This window comes from Phodopus roborovskii, unplaced genomic scaffold, assembly GCF_943737965.1.
Source record: "Phodopus roborovskii unplaced genomic scaffold, PHOROB, whole genome shotgun sequence".
NCBI classification, from domain to species: domain Eukaryota; kingdom Metazoa; phylum Chordata; class Mammalia; order Rodentia; family Cricetidae; genus Phodopus; species Phodopus roborovskii.
The window spans coordinates 200,121-221,468 of NW_026126611.1; the positions used below are offsets into that span (position 1 = coordinate 200,121).

The window sequence follows — 21,348 nt, forward strand, 5'->3', positions numbered from 1 at the left end:
ATCTCTAATCTTTTGTATAAATATTTACAAACATTATTTCATCTAGTCTTCATAATTCTATGATAGACATTATCAAATGTCTGTACTTTACAAATCAAAAGAATGTACTGAAAGGCTACAGAAGATATTTGATGCAAAGATCTAAAACTAGGAATCCATTGAGTATCCCCCTGTGTTGAGAATCAAACTAGGTCTTGCACACCCTTATCTCCCAGGGATATTTACACTCTCAACACACAGATTTAATGCATTAGGAATAGGTTTTGCTTTTTAATCACTACTTTGGATTTATGAAACATGTAGGTTAGAACTTGTCTGGAAAGACACACACAGACACACACACCGCCCCCAATCTTAAAAACAAAGAAACCTCTTGTAGTCAGATCTTAGTTTCCAAATTTAAAAAAAAAAAAAAAAAAAAAAACCCAAAATCCAAATCCCTTATTACTTAGAACTAAAGCTTTAGTAGTTTCTACAAAGCTTTGTCCATTTAGGTTAAAGCTTCTGTTTATTTGAATTTTTTGGTAGGACACTTGAAAACTTGAATTATTAAGGGTAAGAACCATGTAAATTTGTCTTCTAGTTTTATAAAATAGAAATGAGCTTTTTATGTAGTAAGTACTCAAGTCAACTCAGCCAATGGAGTAAAGCCAAGATGATGTCACACAGTTTTATTCCCAATTTGCTTTCAACACTCTGGATATATGAAAATGTATTCCAAAATAAATATTCTGTGGTCTTATTAAGCTGTCTTCAACATTAGTTTATGTTATAAAAATACTTTTGGCCAAGTATAAAAACTGAGTACCTCAGCTTAAAGAAACAACTAAAATTTAAAGTAGGACTATGTCAACACTTCCAAAGTAAGTCTAACTTTCAAAGGCACCATATCTGATATATTCATATATCCAAATATTTAAATGAATTTAGATAATGATCGGTTGCAAATGGCCAAAAGAATTAATTTTGCATAGGTAAAAGGGACTCTGATGTCTTTATCGTGGAAAAGCATCTATTGTATTTCTTCTGGTTTATTACTCTAGATATTCTGTTGGTCACTGTTGGCAGACATTGCCATCTGGTGGTCATTTCTTGCTCGAGGAATGAACCATGGTTTATATTTTGTTTCCTGTCCTAAACACATGCTATGGAGGTAGGAACACATTCTGGAGTCATGCATACAAGATAACCAAGAAAGCACTTCACTCTTCACTACTCATTCCTCATTCTCCCACCTCCATTATAGTAATACTTCTGCTCAAACCTGAGGAAAAGCTGACAACTAAGAGACCTGGTAGGACTATCTCAAATTTCTTTCCCATGACCACACAGCTAAAGAAAACAGCACCAAGTAGATTGAAGGCTGATTAATTACCCATTACTGACTTATCTCCATTACTGAACGGAAGGTCAGTTCATTCCAATAGCCAAGTAATTCTGTATTGTCTCATGTAATCCTAAAACCAATTCATCAGTGATTGACTGAAGGAGAAGGGAAGAGAAAACTGTGCTTGGTTTAAGCTGTTGTATTATTTATTACATGTAAAGCCAGGACCTGAAGCCAAGCCACTACCTGCTTAAGATAGAAACAAAACATTACAATGAAATAAAAACAATACTAACAGTTTGTAAATACCATTAACGAAGTTTTATTGAACAAGTTATTTTAGATTTAACACAGTTATTTGAAGAATTTTAAAAAACAGAATGCTTAGCACACATAAGCCACATAAGTCAAATTTATAGTCTAAAGTGGCCTTGGTCTGAAAAAGATCAAAGATGGCTGAAAACAGAATTACAGTATCTTAAAACATATATATATATGTTTTATATATATTAATCTCCCCAAAAGCTGGCTGCTTCCAAACTAGATTTAATATTGTGCATGTTTTCCCTCCGCTGCTTGGTAAACACATTGGCTTCTCCTTTCTGCAACCGCCGTCTGGCAACTGACTTCTGCTGCCTTGTCAGCTGGCGTCTCACCTTCTGCTTCACCAGTTCCTGGAGAGAATTCTCTGTAGTTAGCATCACCAACAACCATTCTCTGTAGTTAGCATCACCAACAACCATTCTCCGTAGTTAGCATCACCAACGACCATTCTCTGTAGTTAGCATCACCAACAACCATTCTCCGTACTTAGCATCACCAACAACCATTCTCTATAGTTAGCATCACCAACAACCATTCTCCGCAGTTAGCATCACCAACAACCATTCTCCATAGTTAGTATCACCAACAACCATTCTCTGTAGTTAGTATCACCAACAACCATTTTGATAAGGAGCAGAAATTCATTAAAGCAAATATTTACATTGCTAATCTTTCAAATTTAGATGTTGGGGATGAATTTATAAAAACCCTGATGACATTATACAAACAGTATATAAACCAGGAGAAGATGTTGTAAAATTTAAAATTTTACATTCTCTGCAGAAATACAGATTATACAAACAAAGGGGTCAGTAAAGTTTAAATTACAAATCACCAGAGTGCCACCTAATGATCATAATGAGCATATAGGGGAAATCTGTCTGTCTGTCTGTCTATCTGTCTATCTGTCGTCAGCATCTATTTTTGAGGCAGTCTCGTGTAGCCTGGGTGCCCAGGCTGGCCTTAAACTGGAATGTAGTTGAGATAACCTTGCTCTTCAGTTCTTCCTGTGTTCACCTTCAGGTGCTGAAATTACATAGCTATGTTTGTGGTGACAGGGACTGAAACTGAAAATGGACTGAAGGCAGCAGTCACTCATGGAAAGTGTTCATAGTGTTTCTAGAGATGCAGAATATTGTCTCATACTTAATTATCAAAAATTCAAATCACTCACAGTTAAATGCCATATGTATAAATCACATGACTGGGGACTTAGAAGAAAAATTGAAAATTCAATTCATAACGATCATTTCTTTCTCAACAGCCCCAATTCAGAACAATATATGAATCCTATAAGGTAATTTTTTCTTTGTGTGTGTAAGAAAATTCTTGGTACAACATGAAGTAAAATACTATGTGTTAGCCAGGCAATGGTGGCTTTTGCCTTTATTCCAGCTCCTGGGAGAGGGAGGCAGGTGGATCTCTGAGTTCAAGGCCAGTCTGGTCTATGGAGTCCCAGGATAGCCAGGGATCACAGAGAAAGTGTCTCAAAATAAACAACAACAAATATATATATATATATATATATATATATATATATATATAGTTTTTTGCAACAACATAAAAAATAAAAATCATCTTTTTGTTGTTACAAGTAAAAACATTTTTTCCTATTAGATCTAGCCACATGTATATTTACTAAAAAGCAATATATCTTAATCACTAATTTTGTTACATTCAAGAATGGAATTTACAAATAACTAGTAGCTATGTTAAGAGTTTATGTCTTGCTTTCAGAAGAGCCTGGATTTGATTCCCAGCAATGCAAAAGTTCAATAAATAGGAACGACCAATGAGGACACAGATTTTATGTTCATAATTCCCTTTTGTCTTTGTATAAGTTACAAAACCATCACCAAGTTTACGGAGGTAACAAAGTTTTCCTCCTGTCCTTTTAACAAAATAGAAAGAAAACAGTACGAGAAAAATTTCAAGAGAAGTTAGGTGTACAGCCTGTATTTCAGCAGTTGAGAGTCAGAGGCATGATTGAGAGAGGAAGAAAGGGTATGGATTAGAGTGGAAGGAACTGGGGCGAGGAAAAAGTGATCAGAATATATTATATGAAAAAAAAAAAAAAAAAGTCAAGGCCAGCCTGGCCTGCTCAGGCTTATATATTATACTTCACCACACTTGGAAGACTCTGAAACACCTAGGCAATGAGAGCCTTGTAAAGAGAAAAGGACCAAAGCAACTTAATACCTACTTACCTACTTAAATGGTAGGTATCTGAGACAGACAATGGTATCTGAGCCACAAATAAGGCAATTACATTTCAACAATTTCATCTTCATTGGTCTGGCAGATTCTAAATGTTTCTGAAAGGCCCCAGAACTATTATATAAACTACTGTTAACTACTTTTACTTTATTCTTCCATGTGTGCATGCATTCGCAGTCTTATATGTGTGCATGTGTGTATGAAGGTGTGCACACGTGTGCATGCACATGTGTGTATTAAAGCCAGAAGTCAATGTATGTTACCTCTATCACTCCCCAACTTATTTTTTTGGGACAGGGTCTCTCACTGAACCTGGAGCTCACCAAATTGACTGGCTGACCAGGATGCTCCTGTTGGTGCTAGGATTATAGACATACCTGCCACATCTGGCTTTTTATGTGGACACTGGAGACACAAACTCATGGAAACATCTTCCCAACTTGAAGTTTTACTTTATACTTGATAGTTCTCATTTAATATTGTAATATTTCATTCTATCCAAAACATTTTAATTTACTAATGACATGCCTGAATTTTTAATAACGTCAGCAAAATGAAGTTATTTATCCTTTGAATTTATTTCTATGTAGCCACTTCCTCATTTCCTCCCTTCTAAACTGTTCCTGTCTTTGTTCACTATGAGTAAATTATCTCTGAAAAACTAGCTTTAATAACACATAATTTTACATAAATACAAGGAAAAATCCAACACAATTACATGACTTTAATATGTGAAAAAAGTGATAAATTACTATTATTTCACTTTCTTAATGTTAGGCAGAAAATAGTTTTAGAAACTGCAATTAAACAGCACTCTTCAAAAACACTGCCTAATCCTGAAATAAAGTGGGTAGGTTATAAACTTGCATGGTGGCTGCCAAAGAATCAGGAAATCAAGCAAACCCAACACAGTTAGTAATGACTTGTAAATCCCTGCTCTTTCCAAATGTCAGGAATGAATGAGATCTATAATCCTGACTGTGGAGATGGAGAAACAATTCCTCCACAGGCCATAAAAAGGGCTTGCTTTTTGGGGTGTAATAATCTCTACACTGAATCTTCCTTCTGGGTAGGTCAGAACAAAGGCTGCCTTACATGTCATAAACTTCAGTTGGGGCTAGACTATTTTGCTCACTGTCCTGTCTTGAAAATGTCTCTTTTGTAAATTGTCTGGATACTACTGCTAAATGTCCAAGGAACCAAAAAAGACACCAAGACACCAAAGACATTTAAAATTACCCATTTTCCAGAATGGAGCACCTTCACATTTTAGCCATACTGCTACGGCTGTACCTTTCTGCAAAACCATATAACTTCCCTTGTTAAAAATCAATGACTGGGGCGGGGATTGAGAGAGAGATATGGCTCAGCAGTTGAGAGTACTGACTGCTCTTCCAGAGGACCTGGGTTCAATTCCAAGCACCTATATGGCAGCTAACAACTATCTCTAACTCCAGGACCTGACCATCCTCATGGTCATATGTTCAGACAAAACACTAATGCAAACAAAATAAAAATAAATAATCATTAAAAACAAACAAGCAAGCACACCAAGACTGAATCACACAATTAAATACAAAATCCCATGTGGATCCAAAATACTTAACATTTTATCTCTCAAATTCAAACTAATTTTCATGCTGCCCCATCCCTGGAAATTGCTCATTCTAGGTTAGTGAACCCTCTCCTCTCTTACTAAACTTCTGAATGCTGTTAATTTTATAGCAGCATTAACATATGTGACCCAAATATCTGAGTGACCTGAAACTCTCAGTCCCTAAGTTTACTACTTCCCACAGCACTGGCCCCAACAGCTGGTATATGTGCAACACTTACTGGAGGAATTGTTGAACAGCTTAGGATACTGCTGGTAGATGTAACACTCATGGTTCTTGTTCTATGCTGGGTAATACTCTTCATACTGTCTTCATCTCTAGCATAAACAAAATTTAAGAAAAGCACAATTTATTTTGTTTTTATAATGTCAAAATTAAATTAATTTGTATTATTTTTTTGCAGTGTAGCTTAAGATGTAATGCCTCAGAATCATATTTATGAAAGTAAAAAGTGAAACCACTTGCAACTCAGACCACTAGAATGACTGACAAAAGTCACCATCAAACTTTCTAAACAGAATGTTTCAATAACTGAACTTTATAATTTTCTCAATTCATTTAGGTTTTCAACTAAATTAGATAAATCTATTTCTCATACTGAGTGTCCTTCTTGCTACCTTCTGACAAAAGCAGACATAGTATGGACAGATTGTTTTAAAATTACACTTATTTATCTTTCCGTGTGAATGGCACATGCCATAGTGTGCATGTGGTCAGAGAACAATGTTCAGGAGTCAGTTTTTTCCTTCCACCATGTCAGTCCTGGGAATTGAACTTGGGTCAAACTTGGTAGCAAGTGATTTTACCTTCTGAGCCATTTCCCTGGCTGCACATCTACTTTTGCTTGTACACTCGCTGCTTAAATGACTATTCCAGGAATAAAATTTTGCACAGCATTTGTTCAGAGAGAGAACAAACCATTAACCCTAGTTACTGCTTATAAGACTACTACCCTATATAGTTTTTCTCAAGCTAGGTATTTTCTAGACATTATTCAAGGTATACCACAGAAGGTATACCAATTCAAAGCACTATAGCTGTTCTGAATTTCCAGCTTGCTTACTGCAGACCAAAGGCTAATTCTTTATAAAGTCGATCCTAGACGTTGTAATGATGATCTTATAAATTTTCAACTTTGTAACAATGTGAAAGTGTTAGCACATTTGGTGAAAACCACACTTTGATTTCCTCTAGGGCTGTCATTAAGTGGTATTGATACTCTTGAGATGCTGGGAAACTGTCATCCAACTAACTAGTTAATCTAATTAACTATGTAATCACAAGGGCAAATGGCATACTTTACCATAGGTTGTTTCTAAGCTATGATATTTGGCAGTTGTATTAAACATGTTTAATTTTCCTTCAAATTATAAAAGGCTTATTAGGATTTGAGCCCAAGGTAAGCAGAGGTAACCTTAATAAAATTTCCTATTGATTCTATTTGGTCAAGAGAATCCAGACCAAATCAGAATAAAATCTGTTATCACAGTTAACCTTTTTGACTAGTTGAATTTTCCTTATGCTTCAGCTTTAATTTTCCAAGTTTATTAAATGGCAGTTAAGCCAAAGGCAGAAGATTCAGGGCTATGTGGAAAAGGAACACAATTCTCATATATTACTTCATAAACAAAACTTAAGATACACAGATATAGGGGCTGGAGAGAAGGCTCAGCAGTTAAGAGCACTGACTGCTTATCCAGAGGACCTGGGTTCATTATTGTGGTAAATGCCAGTTGAGGTGAAAGTTTTTAAAAGGCGGTTCTAACTATTGCAATAAACTGTAGTTTGCTTCCAGATAAACTATCCCAAATCTAAAAAAATTAGGTTTCAGGACTTTTGCTAATTTGAGTTGAGCTTATCACCCTCAAGACAAAAAAAAAAAAAAAAAAAAAAAAAAAACTTAAAGCTAATTATGTGGCTTTAAGTGCACACATACACACACACCCCCCAGAAGGCCCAAAGACCCAGAAAATATTCTCAGTAAGTATTAAGTATTACACATAGAAATCACATTTGCTGTATATCTTCCATACTTTCATGCCTCTTTGTAGTTTAAATATATATAAAGTATAACTCTGTCTAAAAACAGATCTACATTAATTCTATGACGTCCTAAGTTTTAATAAAAGGCAGAATTTTGTGAAATTTCGTCAACAGACTACTATTTGGAATCAGATCAACTGAAGAGACAAATTTGTTTCAAATTGAAAAAGTCAACTTTCATTTTACACGTAATGGCATATCATAATTATGTTACAGCATTTGTTCTTTTTCATATATGCTCGTTTTTCAGGGTCAAAGAACATACTGATCTCAAGAATAAAGGTATAAAGCAAGCAATTATCTATACCTGAAAGGCCTGAACTCCTTGTTCATTGATGACAAGGCAATCAGGTCGGGGCATTCATCCTCACACTCTTCAGAGCCAGTAGGGCTTCTGCACTGAGCAGTCTGGCCATCATGTCTGCTGTCGCTTTCACGGTTGTTGCTCTCCTCAGAAAAACCAGTAACAGAACTGTGGGTAAGAACCTGTGTTTTCATTTCTTCTAAAGCTTGATTTAATTCAGTCACTTCAAAACTGGTTACATCAGCACTCTGCTCTGATAATCCATCTTCCTTTATTTGCTTACGGTCTCCAGATGAGAGGCAACAGTAGCCATCTGATTCATCTCCTAGGTTCAGTTCATTTTCCATTCCTGAAGTCCAGACTTTGTGTTTTTCTAACACCTCTTCATCAGATAATGAGAAGTCAGATTCCTCTTCTGTTTCAGTAATTTTATCATCTGGACCTACTGGGTGGAGCAGCTCATCATCTGCTTGCATCTCCTTTGTGTAACCACTGGCAGAGACCTCAACGTCAAGAGAATCCTCCCTCCTACGGAAAGAAGGTACCAGCATCCAATGACACAGAAAAAGGATACCTGAGATGAATAGGACCAATCTAATAAATAATGAATCTGAAGGGAGTTCAAATGGCCTTCCACGTTTTAATCTTAAACACAGCATTTAAATTACTTAACTATACAAATACAAAAAATATTTGAGGAATAAAATGACTAAACAGCAACATAATGGGAGATTATAGAAACCGACTGACTTTCAAAAAAAATGGAAGGATTGCTTTTTTGTTTTGTTTTTCTCCAGACAGGGTGGATTTCTCTATGTAGCTTTGGTGTCTGTCCTGGAACTCGCTCTTTAGACCAGGTTGGCCTTGAACTCACAGAGATCCGCTTGCCTCTGCCTCTCAAGTGCTGGGATTAAAGGCGTGTACCACCACCGCCCAGCAAAAATGTGTAAGGATTGCTTTTAAAGCCTAGCATAATTATCATCATATACAACTGATATAAAGAAACTCACAGCCAAACATTAGGTGGAGCTCGGGAAACCCCACGGGAAAGAAGTAGGAAGGATGTTAAGAGTCCTGAGGGCTCATAGGGGCTCAAAGAGATCGGGGCACTAATCAGGGAGCCTGTATGAGTTTGTCCTATGTCCTCTACATGTATGTTATGGTTGTGTAGCTTGGTGTTCTTGTGGGAGTAGGGGCCGCCTCTGACTCTTTTGCCTGCTTCTGGGACTCTTTTCTTCTGCTGGGCTGCCTTGTCCATCCTTACAAGAAAACATGTGCCTAGTGTCATCATGACTTTTATGCCATATTTGATTGCTATCCCTGGGCGGCCTCCTCTTTTCTCTCTTTTCTGAACAGAAATGGAGGAGGAATAGATCTAGGGGAGAAAGGAGGCGGGAGTGCAAAAATATTTTAAACAAAGGGATAAAGGAAAATAGGAAAAACATTGCTTGTTAAACCACGTAACAACAAATCTCAAACCATGAGCTATCCTAAAAAGTATATAAAACCAATAGAGAAAGGCCAAAGAGAAATATACATAATTTGAATAAAAGAAAAACAGTAAGGCTGGAGACATGGTTCAGCATATGCTAATTTTCTAGTGGTAGGGGGTTTGGTTTCTAGCACCAACTTTGGTTGGCTCACAACCACCAGCTCCAGGGGATCACACTCTCTGCTGGTACTTGCACATATTATGTGCTGGTTTGTGTGTTGTCAATGTAACACAGGATAAAATCCTATGGAAAGAGGGAAACGCAATTGAGAAATGTCCCCGCCACATTGCTCTATAAGCAAGCCTGGCTTTTTTTTTTTTTTTTGACTCATGACTGATGTGGGAAATCCTAGCTCACTTTGGGTAGTGCCACTCTAAGGCAGGTGATCCTGGAAGGTTTTAGAGAGTAAACTGAGCAAGCTACGAGGGAGAGAGCCAATAAGCAGAACTCCCCCATGGCTTTTTTTTTTCCAGTTCTTGGATTCCCCTGATGACAGATTGTAATCTGTGAGCCAAATAAACCCTTCCCTCCACAAGCTGCTATTGTTCACAGTGTTTTATCACAAGTGAAACCTAAGACGTAGAAATACACATATTAAAAACAACAACAAAATCTTAAAAACCAAAACAACACAAATTTCACTAAGATTTGACACCTGATTTCTTAAAAATGGGTATGAACACTTGATGCAACACTCAAAATACAATGAAAGGTGTTGACTTCATAAGAAAATAAATCCAACATTCAAAAGTTCAATTGTAGTATTTTAATTGACAACAAGTATTTTCAATTCTTCAAGTTTCATTCATGTACTATAGAATGGTGATACTCAACAGCAACTGTATGTCTGGACATTATTTCAGACAAAAGAATTAACTTTAGAATAATCTATCAAAGAGGTTCTATCATTATAAGTAATACTAAATACAAACCTGATATCACTAAAGGTTGGGTAGAGCTCACTTTCATAGCCAAAACGTTTCACGAAGAACTCTCTAATGCATTTAACATCTCTGTCAAAATACCTGTAAAAGTAAACATTCATCTTTATTGTTATCTGTCCATTTATCTACTTCTGCATAGGACACATAGCCTCTCGATATATCTACTTCTGAGCAAGCTTTGGTTTTAAAACTTTGATTATTTTGTTTTTGTTTTTTGAGACAAGGTGTCTCCATGTATTTCCAGCTGTCCTAGAACAAAATCTGTAGACCAGGCTGGCCTTGAACTCACAAGAGATCCGCCTGCCTCTGCCTCCTGAGTGCTGGGATTAAATGCTTGCACGACCACCAGCCAACTGCTTTGAATTCTTAGTCCTGTTAGAACAAATTGGCTCCATGGCTAAGAAAGTTTAATTTGAATGTTAAGTATAAATTATTTTAATACTTTCTTCATTGTAGTTTATGTGTTAGATTCTCAATACACAGAATAAGTGTAATGATTAGTTTTAAAACTGGATCTAAGTATATTTTCTCTACTTTAAAATACTGAGTAGTAAAGATTCTCTTATAGGGAAAATTATAGAAGTTAGAAATCCTTTATTCAAAAAATAAATCATCATTGAAAGATTCACTACTCTAAATAGAAAACTGGAAAATTATGAATAAAAAATGATTCTATGATACACAAACACATTTACAACTAGAATCAGTTTTAGCACATACCATTCAGCATTTGGATGGGAAGTGGAAACCATCTGTGGAAAGTCAATCATGGTGATGTGGTCATCTTTATCCAATATGAGATTGAATTCATTGAAATCTCCATGAATCAGCCCATGATTCCCCAATTTGACTATTAGTTCCATAGCTTCATCATAAACTGATGCAGGGTCTTCAACATGATGTATCTGACACCTCAAAGTATGAGAATTATGAACAGGTTATTTGTACATGTTCAAGATTTTAATGAGTATAATAATGTATATGTAGATGTCATTTCAATTCCTAATCATATCAGTTTCTTACTCATTCTTATCACAGATACATGCCTCAAATATTAAAAGACCACACCATGTTCCAAACCTATTTCCCACTATCACTTCCTTTTTCCATCTTTCTCACAGCTCAACTCTTTTTACATAGGCCTTTTCTAATTTCAGTCATTCTGCTTTCAACAGATTTCCTTCCACCTCATTTAAACAAAAACAGCTCAAGACAATTTCTTCTATTCTTTTAAGCCTAAATTCTTAGTCATTTCCATTTATAGTCAGCTGATTTCCTCCCTCTCCTTGAAATACTTTCTTCACTTTTTCAGTTTACATGGTGAATTACATTGATGGATTTTCATATGCTGAACCATCCCTGAATCCCTAGGATGAAGCCTACTTGGTCATGGTGGATGATTTCTCTGATGTGTACGAGTGCAAACTCATATAGCCACTTTGGAAATCAATATGGCAGTTCCTCAGGAAAATGGAAACCAGTCTACCTCAAGATCCAGTCATACTACTCTTAGGCATATACTCAAAAGATGCACATTCATACAACAAGAACATCTGTTCAACTATGTTCATAGCAACATTATTTGTAATAGCCAGAACCTGAAAGCAACTTAGATGTTCATCAACTGAAGACTGGACAGAGAAAATGTACATTTATACAATGGAGTACTACTTAGCAGAGGAAAAAAAAAAACAAAAAACAATATAACAACAACAACAAAAACAATGGAATCTTGAAATTCGCAGGCAAAAGTATGGAACTAGAAGAAATTATCCTGAGTGAGGTAACCCAGTCACAAAAAGACAAACATGGTACGTACTCACTCATATATGGATTTTAGACTTGGAGCAAAGAATTACCAGCCTACAATCCACACCACCAGAAAAGCTAGGAAACAAGGAGGATCCTTAAGAGAAACATACATGATCCTCCAGAGAAGGGGAAAGGGACAAGATCTCCCAAGCAAATTGGGAGCATGGGGGAGGGGAAAGGGAGTTAGGAGGAAGGGGAGGGAAGAGGAGAGGAAGAAAGAGATACCATAATAGAGTAAGCCTTATAGATTTAAGAAGAAATCTGGCACTAGGGAAATGTCCAGACCCCAGCTAACAATCTAAACAATTCTAGAGAAGCTACCTTAAATGCCCCCTTCCATGATAATGAGATTGAAGACTTCCTTATATGCCATCCTAGAGCCTTCATCTAGTAGCTGATGGAAGCAGAAGAAGACACCCACAGCTAAACACTGAGCCCAACTCCTGGAATCTAGTTGCAGAGAGGGAGGAGTGATGAGCAAAGGGGTCAAGACCAGGCTGGAGAAACCCACAGAATCAGCTGACCTGAACAAGGGGGAGCTAATGGGCACCCAGACTGATAGCTGGAAATCCAGCATGGGACTGACTCAGACCCCCTGAATATAGGTGTCAGCTAGGAGGACTGGGCAGTCTATGGGGCCTCTGGTAGTGGATCAGTATTTATCCCTAGTATACGAATGGACTTTGGGAGCCCATTCCACATAGAGGGATACTCCCTCAGCCTAGACACATGGGGGAGGGCGTAGGTCCTGCTCCAAATGATTGACAGACTTTGAAGACTCCCCATGGAACGTGTCACCATCCCTGGGGAGCAGAAAAGGGATGGGATGGGGGTTGGTGGGGGGGACAGGGTAGGAAAGAAGGGTGGGGGAACTGGGATTGACATGTAAAACAAGCTTGTTTAAAACTTAAATAAAAAATTATCAAAAAAATATATATGAAATACTTTCTTCACTTAAGTATCAGGTACCGTGCCTTTCAGATCTTCTTTCTTTACTGTTCATTACCGAGGCCAAAGTCCTCACTATCATCCATTTACCACATCTTTCACATTCAAATTCAATCTCAGTAAGTCATGCTGCTAGCTGTAGAACATCCTGCGAATCTGAGCACTTTTTATCACCTTTATGTCTGTGAACAGATATTACCACCTGTTGCCTGGACTTCTGTAAGCTTCCTAACTTAACTTCCCCCTCCTCCTGCCCACCCCACATTAGCCACTCTGTTCTGTATACTGGTTTGTCCTCTCTCCAACCATGGCTGTGAATACCCAAGGACCAATGCTCTTCCTTTACCTGGAATATTGCCTTAGTGACTTTCCTAAGATTTCACCCTGTGAATTACACTTTTCCTATCTTTATTAATTAGGAATCTTCTACCTCTACCCTCTTCATTGACTTTTATCAATAGAATTTACTGATATACTAGATAAATTCTGTATTTCCTTGTTCAGTTTGAGGGCAGGAACTTTTTTGTTCACTGCTGAATTTGAAAATATTGGTATGTAACAGATTCTTAACAAATACTGAACAAATCAATTCACAAATGGCAGAGATGACAAACTGAATGAAACTTTTTTCAACTTATTTTTGCATACATCTTTAGAAATTTCTACCTTCTCAAAAACGTTCCAACATTTTACTTAAAAACATGAACCTTAAATTCATTTATTAGGACCTGCGCTTTCAAACTTAATGAATACTTACAGGGGATAACCACTGATAAGCTCCATGATCACTGCATGACGATTGTAATCAATTGGCTTTGGAACTGGAAATTTCCTCTCATATAATGCCTAAAACAGAAAAATATGTAAAACTAATAAAATCATGTTTAAAAAAAAAAAACAAAAGAATGTATTTTCCTACAAGGTTTTACAAACTTTTAGCCAACTTAAGGGTATTTAAAGGATCAGTATTTATCCTTAGTATATGAATGGACTTTGGGAGCCCATCCCATATAGAGGGATACTTTCTCAGTCTAGACACATGGGGGAGGGCCTAGGTCCTGCTCCAAATGATGTGACAGACTTCGAAGACTCTCCATGGAAGGCATCACCCTCCCTGGGGAGCAGAAAGAGGATGGGCGAGTGAGGAAACTGGGACTGACATGTAGAACAACCTTGTTTCAAATGTGTAAAAAAAAAAAAAAAAAAAATCATATAAAAAAAGGAGAATTAGCTATACATAAAAATAAATTTAAGTTGCTTTGAATTAACTTTCTTAAGTTATACAATTACTACATATTTTATTTTATACTGATTAAGACAAAAATGAATGTAAAAAATTCTTATAGTCCTTTATGACATTTCCTTTTTTTTTTTTTTTTAAAAGTCTGTGTCAACTGATATGTGCTCACAATATTTCAACAGAAATATATTTTGACTTAGGTTTTCTGGCCTAAGAAGTCAGTCATCCTGAAGGCCAGGCATTTTAGTCTGTATCACTGATGCTGCTCTCCAGAATACACTATGTAAGCAACAAGTATATACACCATGGCGGTCTGAGCCAGATGCTACTTTAGACCATTCATACCTCTTCCTCACTGACCTCTGGAATGCCAATATTTCTACTAGGCCTTCGTTACTTATGCACGATTATTCCACTAGTATTCAATATTTTGGAACATACCTTACCAATGGGCCAACATCAAACCAGACGCTTATGCCAATGCATAAGTATCTACAGTAGATGTACATATTTTATTTCAGTCTGAACCACTTTTGTATTTTTGTTCCCCAGTTTCCAAAATTCTCTTTAACTTTCTAGTACAAACTCTTCAGCCAGTACCAAAAGCATAGCTAGAACGTCGGGGCCACTTACACACATAAGGCGTGATCACATCTACTCATGCCTTGGCCTGCACTTGACAATATCCATCTTTATGAATTCACTCAACTCCCATTCACATCACAGTATTTTTCCCTTCACATTGACTCTAACTTTAACATACAAACTTTTCTCTGTGTCTGGTATCTTTACAACTTTAAAGCAGTCTATACTGGCTAGTCCTTTGGTATTTGGTTCTTTATTCTGCATTACCACAGTACTTAATTTTAAAAGCTTTCAACTTAACCACCACCTTCTGTAGATAGGAACTGAAATGATTCCCAGAATATTTTGTTTACTTTAAAGAGTTTTACATCAATACTGACCAGTTTTAACAAGTCTTGGCAGCATAAGAGCATAGTATAATCTTAAAAATTATACCAACATTTGTGTATAACAGCAATTCCCAACCTGAGGGTCTAGACTCCTTTGTGGGCTACAGGACCCTTTCACAGGAAGCCGGCTAAGACAATAGGGTTAGGGTGAAAAACAAGTATGTACATTACTATTTATAACAGTAGCAAAAAAAAAAAAAAAAAAAAAAAAAAGAAGCATCCACTATTGTTTGGAGGAAATGTTTAATGATTTCTGCCAAGATACTTCCTTATACTATAACGGGGGGAACAGGTAACATACAGTATCAGAATTGCTTATTTATACTGTTTTAAGAATTCTCCTACCACTATTAACAATGAAAGATAAACTATTCAAATAAAACAAGCCGAGCTTCCAAGAAGCAGCTGCTTCTACACTACAGTAACACTCAGCACTAAAAAAAAAAAAAAAAAAAAAAAAATTTCTTTTTCTGCTGTTAAGTGGGAATCAAATACAGCATCAAACTAAAACTCGAGCCATCAAGATGGCCCAGAGGGTAAAGTAATCTAATAGACCTGTATTTCATTCCAGAGACTGTCATGATGGAAGGAAATAAGTAAATCCTGCAAGTTATCTACCTTCCTATACACACACACACACACACACACACACACGTAAAAACAAAACCAAAATGAGTAAATTTTAACAAACCCTACTAGACAAAATAACTGTTATTTCCTATTAAACTTAGTTGTTAATATTTAAGTTGAAGATATTTTTTAAAAAAAATCTATGTGCCACTAATTTTTAAAGGTTTCAGATACAAGTTTATTATATAAATTAATATTTTTTCCCTCATAATGTTAAAGAAAAATACTAGTCAACTTATCTGAAACAAGATTTTCAGATTCTGTTTCAATAAAAGGGACATTTATATAATCACACACATAAATTTGCCTAACAAATATCTTTATTAAGAGGAAGCCATAAGAGGAGGAAGCCGCTAGAAAAAGAACATAATTAACAGAGTTCAAGTTGACTGTAGGGACTGAGTTAGGGATCATTAAGGTCTTTGTAATGGTTGCTTATAATGAGCTACAGGTTATTTATTTATAAAGAAATGTAAAATCATTAAAAAATACCTTCATATAGGCAAATTCCTTCATGGCAGAGAGACGAGATAAATAAAGCCAAGAAACATTGTGCCTGTGCTTATGGTAATCACGCTTGTTTTTCAGATTTCGAAAGGAGGTTCTTCCCAGTCTGTGAAGCTTCAGTGCAAACTGCTGCCCTTCTTCATTAGCAACAATGTAAATATCTAGAGCAAAAATTGTAAAAGCACTTTTAGCACACTTTTACTACAATGAGTGAAATAGTTCTAACTTTATCTGCCTTCATTGTATCTGCTATCTTTCCTAATACTTCATGTGTAAAACATTCATATCCTAAATGACAACCCAAAACGTGTTCATACGTAACTGTAAAAGAAAGCAGAGATTCACTAAAACAAAGGGTACTACTGCTTCCCAAGATGTTCAATAGTTACATTTATCTTTATGTCAAAACAATCATTCAGTTCATTGAAAAGGCATTTCTAGTCAGGGAAGTGCTAGGGATCTAATACAGGCCTTGCACACAGCAGGCCAGTGCTCTATGACACGATTAATCCTCAGTTCAAGAAAAGTGGTTTAACACCTTCCGTTTCAACATGTTCAACTGATAACCAATAACTTAGAATTGAATTCTGTAAGTAAAACAGTGATCTTCTCAATAAGTAATTTGCCAACTTCAAAGTAAGTCACTTGTAATGCTGACATTTAGAACATGTTCTAAGCACATTAAGAAATTTTAACCATTTCTATTAAAAATAGGCTATCATAACTAATCAACAGAATATAAAACATTATAAAAATTTTTGAAACTTGGTAATATCATAATTTATATACTTTTTATCCTGTTATGGACTGAATTGTGTTCCTCAAAATGCCCCCACTAAAGCACTAAACTTTTATGTACTTATCTAAAGAAAGGGGCTTCTATTACTATTCACAATTAAGAATAAATGAAAATCAAATCACTACTGTTCAGAAAATGATAAAAACTAACCAAAGAGCAACCATCCCATTGTAACACTGTAAAATTATGAAAAAGATATCTGTTGCTAAATAACGTCAACGACAGTTAAAAAGCAGACAAAATTTAGGGTATAAGATCTTGAGTAATGCTTACTTCCATTCTTGGCTACAATCTCATGTGAACACAAAAATAACTCTAAATGCACACAAATGTAGCTGTTTTTGTACAGAAAATTTCTCAGATTAAAAAATAGTCTTAGCTATGGGATATAATCAACAGAAAATTAACTAAAATGTGGATTTAAAATAAGACTAGATTTTATTGTACTTCTATTTTTGCAATGTTAATGCTTACCATTTTACTACTCAATTAATTTTTTAAAAATTAAAAAACCAATGTTTATGACAACTTTGTTTTTTCATAAAATTGAAATACTTACAATAGCTAATTCATAATTTAAGATTCAAAAGTAATGACTGAAAGCAAAAACAATTAACAGGGAGGTTATGCTACCCAGAGATGATAGTCCACTGTGTTCATACATTTATATTCATTTTCATGTGTATATGCTCTCCCTACTCCAACTTAGTATTCTATCTAGCACTACTTCTTAAATATCTACTATAGCTTAGATATAAAGGCACACCACTCATATAAAATCTCATAGGGGCCTTTTTGGGGTAGCTTTCTTAATATTTATTTATTTCCATGTTTAACTTTGCTTCCCCAGTTTAGACAATATAAATTAGACAGGAAGAACTGTACAGGACAAAAGCTGTATATGAAGAGGCTATGGTTCAAAAAGAATCATCTCCTATTCTTTATTCTTGTCTCTCACAGAAGTAGATGAATATACAACTATTTGCTTTTAGTTCTGTGCTGCTGAGACAGAACAATGTACATTTCCTACCTCCCATTACTTCCTTTTGGTGTGTATTTTTAATTACTACAAATGCACACCTTATCAGATATAAAATAAGGGCAAATATAATATTTACCAGTAAATGAGCCAGTAAAATGAAAATTCTTGGTACTACTAAAATGATAGCAATGGATTTATGAAGGTAATTATAACCTACTACATTACTGTTAATAAATAACAAACTATGTTCCTAAATCTGTATTGCTTACGATTAACTTTCTGACTTGGACTATGTAACAAAATGAAAGAATGCTTTCTCAAAGCAAAATAAAAACTTAAGCAAAACTTTCAACAATATTATCGTATTAGTACATACCTGACTCTTTGCCAACACCCATCTGGTTTCCAACAGACTCAACTACCTGTCTAGAAGACAGTGTTTTCAAAGCTAGGTAATCATAACCAGCATTTGTCAACCGATAGCCCTGGACAGCTAGACAAAAATTAGATAAGAATATTATTTATTTGCACTGTAGCAACAAAACACATCAACTCAAGCCAAGGATTAAAAATGATGGAAAGTCTTAGCTAGGAAAAAATAAGTTACCCAGATTTGCAAGTTCCCAATTTCCTCTCTATTATAGAACTATTTAAAGCGTGACTCATGTATGGACACAAGTTTGAGGGTCTATGAAAAGATATGCACACAAACTCAAAAGTATTTAAGTCCAGTATGTTTTATATTGATCTGACCATGAATTTATACCTATTTCGCATATAGCCATTATCCTCTTTTCTTTTTTGAATAACTACTTTCTGTTATAAAAGGTCTGCGACAAGTTTTTAAACCTTCAACCCTCATTATGGATGGCTTGAGAAGAAATGCTCTAGAGCCCTGTGAGAGGCTGGACTTTCCAAGGTAGTGGTAACTTTATGACTAACCCCTTTGTTCTGCAGTGTGATCTTGCTACTTTCTCTGCCCTCTTTGATTTGAGTGGACTCTGTTTTTGACCAATTCAATATGGCAGAAGAACATATCAGTTCTTGGTTGTCTAGTTAGGCAAACTGTACTTCATGCTCTTTGAAGGTCACCTCTACAGAAGGCCAATTAGCTGGAAATTGACAAATAATATAGCATAAACTACTTACTTTTAGTACGTTCCCAAGCTATAAGTTTATGCTTCACTAATTCTCTCAAAACTTTATTACAGCCACCGTGTTTCAGGCTGGCTATTGAAGCAATCAAACTGCAGGGAACAATTTCATGGTTCTTCATGCCCATTTCAATCTGAAATTAAAGGAATCGTTATGATGACAAGAGCAACATGAAGCTTTGTCTATTAAAACCGTGCTAAGAAATTAGCCTCTTGGAACTTTACCATCTAAGTAGATCTCTAGCCACAGCTGTGTAGCCTAACAGGGGAACAGATCCTGAGAAATGTGCTGTTAAGCAAATGTAGGCTACAAAGTATTAATGGCACTATCATAGTGTCACTAGACAGAATGATGCTAGGGGATTGTTGAACACATATCAGGTGAAAAACAAAAGGTCAAGTCAGCATATGACTATAATTCTACAACATGGTTATTTTTGTCTGCACCATGTTAAATTCCTTCTTGATAAACACATTTAACCACTGATACTCTCAAGAGTAAAAACTGTTAGTTCTTGAAAAGCTAATGACACATGGCTGATAATAGAAAACTTAAAAACTGTCTTAAAAACTACAGATATTAAGCATAACTGGGATAACTGGTAGGGGTTCACGGCAAGAGGGGGTGAGCAAACAGTCAACACTGGCAGCATTCGTCTGAGCCAGAAATGTTAAGTTCAATGAAAAGGTAATTCCTTAGAGAGCTTAGAAATTTGGAAGAAAAATTTGTTACTTTCTTACCAAAGCTAAACATTTGAGACTTTTAACTCATTTTTTAAAAATGTTCTGTTTCTGCTTTCCCCAATCTTCAGGGTTGGAATCATGACCCAAACCAACTTTGTAGTTTGATTAAAATAGGTGTAAAGACAAGATTTTTGGATTCGGGCAGCCTCCATCACAATACAACTCAAAGATAGTAGTGCTCTTGCCTCACCTTCTACCAGATGGATACTTTCTATACTTTTATTACTTATTCACTGGATTACTTGACGACAAAGGGTACCTTCCCCTGCCTGTTATGCATCCTGCTGGACAGCCTAAAATTGTTAGTAAAAACTGACTATGTTCTTATGAACGAATCAGAGGGAACGTCACGTGGCTGGGTCTATTACTGGGAACCTAACAGGCCTCCTTCAAGGACTTAACATCTTCTCTCTCCCTAGTTTGGAAGCCGAGGGTCACTGAAGTTTCCCGGGCAGCAGAGACTCTGCAGAGCGCCTCTGCAGCAAAAGGAGAAGCGAAAAAGGAAGGCTGTGCCGTCTTTAGGAAAAGATAGCTCTTTCTCCACAAAAGCTTAGTGAAAGCCAGACCTTGGTACCCTTTACCCGGATCCCAGCCTAAGACCCTGACGCTCAGCTGCCAGCGACCCTGGGAGGGGCAGGGAGAGGACGCCGCCGGGACGGATGGGCGAGAGAGGCGTGCTTCTTACCGCGGTCAGGACCCTGAAGTCATCGCGGCTCATGTACCTCAGCTTGGCCACATTCACCTTCCCCATGCTTGCTCAGCCGCAGCGGGGACGCTCACACCGCGCACGCCTGGGCGATCCGCCGGGCTTCCTGCAGGTCCACGCAGGCGCTCCGTGTCTACGGTTCTTGCCGCTAAGAACTCGCGCCTCACTGGTAATGGGCAGTGCCAGTCTTTGAAGTAAAATCAGGTACACGGGATTGTTCTGTCTCTCGGTAGTTTTCCTTTTTCTTTTCTTTTCTTTTTTTTTACACGTGACTGCTTTCTCATAACACGCCACGTTGCTTTTCGGAGCTGCCAGGACCTGGTCTGGGAATGAGGCTCCACTTCCGGAAGCAACAACGCTCAGGTCCGGGGCGGGGCAAATTCTGTCCCTTTCCGGTCTGGTCTGGCCGCGATTCCCCAGCTGTGTCCTGTGGAATCAGGGAGGGAAAAGACCCAGCGAGACTCAGGGCGGTGAAGCCGCTGGAAGGAGGGTGACCGTACCTTCTTCACGACAGCTGCAGAAAAACCAAGACTTAGGATGTTGAATTTCATCTTCCCAGAGTAACCCCACTGCAGTCAAGAGCA

General features: G+C 36.8%; 1 protein-coding gene across 1 annotated transcript; it reads right to left on the reverse strand.

The window, feature by feature from the left end:
* Positions 1 to 1,705: 1,705 nt before the first annotated feature.
* On the reverse strand, positions 1,706 to 20,849 carry Riok2 (RIO kinase 2). The gene is made up of 10 exons (XM_051206102.1): positions 20,744 to 20,849; positions 19,310 to 19,448; positions 18,537 to 18,653; positions 16,365 to 16,540; positions 13,786 to 13,874; positions 10,989 to 11,180; positions 10,257 to 10,349; positions 7,835 to 8,359; positions 5,705 to 5,801; positions 1,706 to 2,001 (listed from the first exon to the last, which is right to left on the reverse strand). Exons 1-10 carry the CDS (start codon positions 20,807 to 20,809, stop codon positions 1,837 to 1,839), a joined length of 1,659 nt encoding a protein of 552 aa, XP_051062059.1. The 5' UTR covers positions 20,810 to 20,849; the 3' UTR covers positions 1,706 to 1,836.
* Positions 20,850 to 21,348: the final 499 nt, after the last annotated feature.